The following is a 6,510-nucleotide window of genomic DNA, read 5'->3' as shown; positions in this document are numbered from 1 at the left end:
GCTTGGAGGTCGCGGGTGGAAAACCAACCTCCCTGGTCGGGATGGGATTTGGGGGGGGGGCGGTCCCCGGGCGGGGGGTCGTTGGGCCTGCCGGGGCTCGCAGCGCGGTTCGGTGGCCAGAGCCCGGGCTTGGGAGTCAGAGGCCGTGGGATCTAATCCCGGCCCGTCCCTTGTCGGCTGCGTGACCTTGGGCGAGTCACCCAAGTCCCCTGCGCCTCGGCGCCCCCATCCCTACAATGGGGATGAGGACCGTGAGCCCCACGTGGGACAACCCGACGCCCCGGGTTCTCCCCCGGCGCTCAGAAGAGTGCTCGGCGCACAGTCGGCGCCTACCAGCCAGCACCATCTCGTCGTCGTCGTCCCCGACCCCCTCCCCCGGCAGCCTCCCGGGTCCGGCGGGCGAAGCCCTCTCTTCCCCTCCCTCGTCACACTCGGACGCCCACGCAGGGAAACGGAAGCCCAGTTTCGGCGTTAGATACTGCAGCCACTTCCTTTCGAAGGCTCCAGCCGCTTCACGCCGAGGCGCGGCGGATGCGGCCGAGCTCAGGCCCGGCCCGCCCTCGCCCGGCTCCGTCTGGGGTGCGGGCCCTCTCCGCCTCGGCCGGCCGGACCCCCGTGGGCCCCGGGGGATCCTCCGAGGCCCAGCTCCTCGGCCGGAGGCCGGCGGAGGGGGGCCGGGCCCGGTGCCCCCCATGTCCGGGAGCCAGCCCGTGTCTCTCTTCCTGTCCGTAGCCCGCTCCAGGAGCGTCATGACCGGGGAGCCGGCCACCCCCTGCTCGCCGCCGACGGCCGGGCCCGCCTCCCTCGACAGGCCCCTGAAGATCGGCTGGCTGAAGAAGCAACGCTCCATCGTGAAGAACTGGCAGCAGCGCTACTTTGTGCTGAAGGGTCAGCAGCTCTTCTACTACAAAGACGAAGAGGAGGCCAAACCCCAGGTGACCCCCCGACCCTCCCTTCCCGCTCCCCGGCCCCCCGGCCGCCCCGCCGCCAGGCAGCCCCCTCGGTCAGTCGATTTATCGAGCGCTCGCTGGGTGCGGGGCCCTGGGTTAAACGCTTGGAAGGGTAACCGTGGTGGTGTGAAGCGTTTACTACAGTCCAGGCGCTCTACTGAGCTCCGGGGGCGAGACAAGGGAATCGGGCCGTATCCGGGAGAATCCCCGGCCGCTGACAATCCCCGTTTTCCAGAGGGGGGAACTGAGGCCCAGAGAAGCGAAGAGACTTGCCCGAGGTCACCCAGAGAGACGGGTGGGGGAGCCGGGATCAGAACCCAGGTCTTTCCGACCCCCGGGCCCTACCCACTAGCCGCTTCTCCAGCCGGTTGCCTCTCTTTATTGCTGTACTGTACTTTCCAAGCGCTCTGCACACTGCAAGCGCTCAGTAAATACGACCGAACGGAGGGATGACGCATTCCCGGCCCGCGACGAGCTTACTTGTAGAGAGGCAACGTGGCTCGGTGGAAAGAGCCCGGGCTTGGGAGTCGGGGGTCGTGGGTTCAGATCCCCGCTCCGCCGCCTGTCAGCTGGGTGACTTTGGGCAAGTCCCTTCACTTCTCTGGGCCTCGGTTCCTTCATCTGGAAAATGGGGATGAAGACTGGGAGCCCCTCGGGGCACCTCCTGATGACCTTGTATCTACCCAGCGCTTAGAACGGTGCTTGGCACACAGTAAGCGCTTAATAAATACCGTTATTATTACTCATTCATTCATTCGATAGTATTTATTGAGTGCTTACTATGTGCAGAGCACTGTACTAAGCGCTGGGAATGGACAATTCGGCAACGGATAGAGACAGTCCCTGCCCATTGATGGGCTTACAGTCTAATCAATTATTAGAGTCCTGAGGGAGGGAGGGCAGGGGGATGGCCAAACTGGGGCCCCCCGGGGAGGTGTGTGGGAGGGGTCACGTGCTTCCGCCTTCTCCCCATTTCCCGGGGGGTAGGCCGAGCCACAGAGAGGCCAGAGTGGTTTCCGTGGAGGGGCCCGAAAAGGGGCTCCTAGGCCTCTCGGCGGGCGAGGACGACCTCCGTTACGTCCGGGCCGTCGGTTAGACGCTCGCCCTGGGCCGAGCACAGTGCTCGACGCCGGGGTGGGCCCGGGGGCGCGGGCAACGGGCTGGTTTTCGCTTCCTCCTGGAGCCCTTCCTTCCTGACCCCGGCCGGTCGGGGCACAGCGTGGGAGTCGAGGCTGCCCGAGGTTGCCCGAGGTCGCCGGGAGGGAGTGCGGGGGGAGGCGAAGGCCGCCGGGGAGGAGGAAGAAGAGGAGGAGGAAGAGGGCACAGGGCCAAGACAGCACCGGGAGAAGGGAAGGAGGCAAGTCGAGGGCGCGGGAGAGGAGGACCGACGGTCGGGACGAGGCCCGGAGGAGGACAGGACGGGGAGAAGGGAAGGAGGCCAGCTGAGGGTGCGGAGAAGTTACAGTAATCTCTGCGGTATCGGTTAAGCGTCTACTATGCGCCGGGCACTGTATTAAGCCCTGGGGGAAATAGAAAGTAACAAGGTTGGACGTAATAAGGCTAAAAATCGGGGTATTTGTCGAGCGCTTACTATGTGCACTGTACTAAGCGCTGGGGGAGATACAAGGTAACTGGGTTGGATGTAATAATGATAACGATCGGGGTATTTGTCAAGCGCTTACTATGTGTCAGGCACTGTACTAAGCGCTGGGGGAGATACGAGGTAACTGGGTGGGACGTAATAATGATAACGATCAGGGTATTTGTCAAGCGCTTACTATGTGCCAGGCACTGTACTAAGCGCTGGGGGAGATAGAAGGTAACTGGGTGGGACGTAATAATGATAACAATCGGGGTACTTGTCAAGCGCTTACTATGTGCCAGGCACTGTACTAAGTGCTGGGGGAGATACAAGGTAACTGGGTGGGACGTAATAATGATAACAATCAGGGTATTTGTCAAGCGCTTACTATGTGCCAGGCACTGTACTAAGCTCTGGGGAAGATTCAAGGTATCTAGGGTGGATGTAATAATGATAATGATCAGGGTATTTGTCAAGCGCTTACTATGTGCCAGGCACTGTACTAAGCGCTGGGGGAGATACAAGGTAACGGGGTTGGACGTAGCAATAAGAATAATAATGATGATGATGGTATTTGTTAAGAGCTTACTATGTGCAAGACACTGTATTAAGTGCTGGGATGGATACAGGGTGACTGAATTGGACATACTAATAATAATGATGGTATTTGTTCAGCGCTTACTATGTGCCAGGCACTGTACTAAGCACTGGGGTGGATAGAAGCAAAAGGGGTTGGGCACAGCCCCCGTCCCACGTTGGGCTCAAAGTCTCGATCCCCATTTTGCAGATGAGGGAACTGAGACCCAGTGAAGTGACTTGGCCAAGGTCACCCGGCAGAACTGGGATTAGAACCCAGGTCCTTCTGACTCCCAGGGCCGGGCTCTACCCCCAGGCCACGCCGCTTCCCTGGGAGGAGAAGGGAGGGTAAGCAGAGGCCGAGGGGAACAGAGGATGGTGAGAAGGAAAGGACAAGGAGAATGGAGGGCACAGGGAATAATAATAATGATGAAGATGATGATAATGGTGTTTATTAAGTGTTTACTATGTGTCAGGCACTGCTCTAAGCGCCGGGGCAGATACAAGATCGTCAGGTTGGGCACAGCCCCCGTCCCCCATGGGGCTCACGGTCTTCACCCCCATTTTCCAGATGAGGGAACCGAGGCCCGGAGAATACTAATGTTGGTATTTGTTAAGCGCTTACTCTGTGCAGAGCACCGTTCTAAGCGCCGGGGGAGATACAGGGTCATCGGGTTGTCCCGCGTGAGGCTCCCAGTCTTCATCCCCATTTTCCAGATGAGGTGACTGAGGCCCCGAGAAGTGAAGTGACTTGCCCACAGTCACCCAGCTGACAAGTGGCAGAGCCGGGATTAGAACCCAGGTCCTTCGGACTCCCAGGCCCGGGCTCCACCCACTAGGCCGAGCTGCTTCTCGGTTGAAAGGAATACAATTTCGTCAGGTCCCCCGGCGGGCTGGGATTAGAACCCAGGTCCTTCCGCCTCCCGGGCCCGGGCTCTTTGGGTAGCGGAGGGCACAGGGGAGGAGAAGGTGGGGTGGAGCGGAGGCCCGGGGGGCGAGAGGACGGGGAGAAGGGAGGGCCGGGGCCGAGGGGCGGAAGAGAAGGCCGACGGCGGCCTCCTCCCGGGGGACGCTGAGCAAAAAGAGAAAGAGGAAGCAGCTCTCAGAGGGCTGGGTCACCCACCCCCCTCCGCGGGCACAGCACGATAATAATGATCATAATAATAATAACGTTGGTATTTGTTAAGCGCTTACTATGTGCCGAGCACTGTTCTAAGTGCTGGGGCAGATACAGGGTCAGCAGGTTGTCCCCCGTGCCGCTCACAGTTAATCCCCATTTTACAGATGAGGTAACTGAGGCCCAGAGAAGTGAAGGGACTGGCCCACAGTCACACAGCTGACAAGTGGCAGAGTTGGGAGTCGAACCCATGACCCCTGACTCCCAAGCCCGGGCTCTTTCCGCGGAGCCACTGCCAGGGCGGGACCCCCCCCCCCCACCGTCTCCGGAGAGCCGACCCCAGGCCCCGGCCTCGCCACCCCCCGGGATCTCCTAATAACCACTGCGAGAAGCAGCGTGGCTCAGTGGCAGGAGCCCCGGCTGGGGAGTCAGAGGTCGTGGGTTCGAATCCCGGCTCCGCCTCTCGTCAGCTGGGTGGCTTTGGACAGGTCACTTCCCTTCTCTGTGTCTCAGTTATCCCATCTGTCAAAGGGGGATTAAGATTGTGAGCCCCATGTGGGACGACCTCCTCATTCCCTCGTTTCTACCCCGGCGCTTAGAAGAGTGCTTGGCACATAGTGAGCGCTTAACATTTACCATCATCACTGGGGTCTTTGTTAAGCGCTTACTACGTGCCAGTCACTGTATTAATCGCCGGGGTGGATGCGCAGTCCTCTAGGCTGCGAGCTCTCTGTGGGCAGGATTGGGTCTGTTTGTTGCCATTCAGTATTCATCCATTCGTTCAGTCGTATTTATTGAGCGCTTATTGTGTGCAGAGCACTGTACTAAGCGCTTGGGAGAGTCCGATACAACAATAAACAGACACATTCCCCGGACTCGTCACGGTCAAGCCTTGCCCACCCCCAACACCCGAAAGCAGAGCAGACTTGGCAAGGAAAGATCCTGGTGTGGCGAGGCAATGTGGTCTAGTGGGTAGAGCCCGGGCCAGGGAGTCAGAAGGACCTGGGTTCTAATCCTGGCTCTGCCACTAATCTGCTGTGGGACCTCGGGCGAGTAGCTTCACTTCCCTGGGCCTCAGTGCCCACATCTGCAACACGGAGATTCCCTACCTCCTCTCTTTCTCTCCCATCAATCGATAAATCAATGGCATTTATTTATTCCGTCGTATGTTTGGAGCGCTTACTGTGTGTAGACCACTGTACTGAGTGCTTGGGAGAGTCCAATACAGTAACAAGGGGAGACAATCCCTGCCCACAACGAGCTCGCCGTCTTTATCGATGGTTTACTATGTGAGGAACACTGTACCAAGTGCTCGGGAGGGTAAAATGCCCCAGAATTAGCAGATACGTTCCCCGCTCCGGGACGAGTTTAGGGCCTAGGCGGGGAGACAGATGTTGATGTGAATAAATGAGTGATTTATAATATATGATTTGAAGAGATAGACCAGCTGGAGGCCCAGGGAGGAGGCGAGCGGCGGCAGAGGAGCGGAGTGTGCGGCACAGGATGGAGGAGGAGACAAGGGAGGGGACGGAGGAGGGGGTCGGGGGATGGACGGGTTTTGAAGCCGACGGGGACGAGTCTCTGTTTCAAACTCCTCCTACTTAGACTATGAGCCCACTGTAGGGCATGATGGTCCTTTTCTCTACCCCAGCACTCAGTACAGTGCTTAGCACGTACAAATATATATAACACACTAATATATAATATAATATATAATATACAGTGATATATTGCATACTAGTATATATAAATATATATATAGTATATATATATAAATAGATATAGATAATAGTGGAAAGAGCTTGGGCTTGGGAGTCCAAGGTTGTGGGTTCTAATCCCAGCTCTGCCACTTGTCAGCTGTGTGACCTTGGGCAAGCCACTTCACTTCCCTGGGCCTCGGTTCCCTCATCTGGAAAATGAGGATTGAAACTGTGAACCCCACATGGGCCAACCTCATCAGCTTGTGTCTACCCCAGCACTGAGAAGAGTGCTTGGCACGTAGTAAGTGTTTAACAAATACCATCATCATCATTATATACATACGAGGGGTAGCCCAGTCTAGTCATTAGAGCGCGGGCCTGGGATTCAGAAGATCATGGGTTCTAATCCCTGCTCTGACGCCCGTCTGCAGAGTGGCCTTGGGCAAGTCCCTTCTCTGGGCCTCAGTTCCCTCATCTGTAAAATGGGGATGGAGACTGGGAGCCCCACGTGGGACAGGGACCGTGTCCAACCCGATTTGCGTGTATCCACTCCAGTGCTTAGTACGGGGCCTGGCACATAGTAAG

The 6,510-nt window shown here is 57.9% G+C and overlaps 1 protein-coding gene across 1 annotated transcript in view; it reads left to right on the top strand.

The window, feature by feature from the left end:
- The first annotated feature begins 212 nt into the window (after positions 1-212).
- The window catches only part of LOC120637990 (rho GTPase-activating protein 25-like), a 48,838-nt gene continuing 42,540 nt past the window's right edge, over positions 213-6,510 (top strand). Inside the window, exon 1 of the mRNA XM_039912227.1 lies at positions 213-935. Coding sequence (XP_039768161.1) covers positions 237-935 — 699 coding nt within the window. The 5' untranslated portion in view covers positions 213-236. The remainder of the gene's footprint in view (positions 936-6,510) is intronic.

The sequence above is a fragment of the Ornithorhynchus anatinus genome, chromosome 5 (genome assembly GCF_004115215.2).
Source record: "Ornithorhynchus anatinus isolate Pmale09 chromosome 5, mOrnAna1.pri.v4, whole genome shotgun sequence".
NCBI classification, from domain to species: Eukaryota; Metazoa; Chordata; class Mammalia; order Monotremata; family Ornithorhynchidae; genus Ornithorhynchus; species Ornithorhynchus anatinus.
This window is presented reverse-complemented; position numbering and strand designations above follow the sequence as displayed.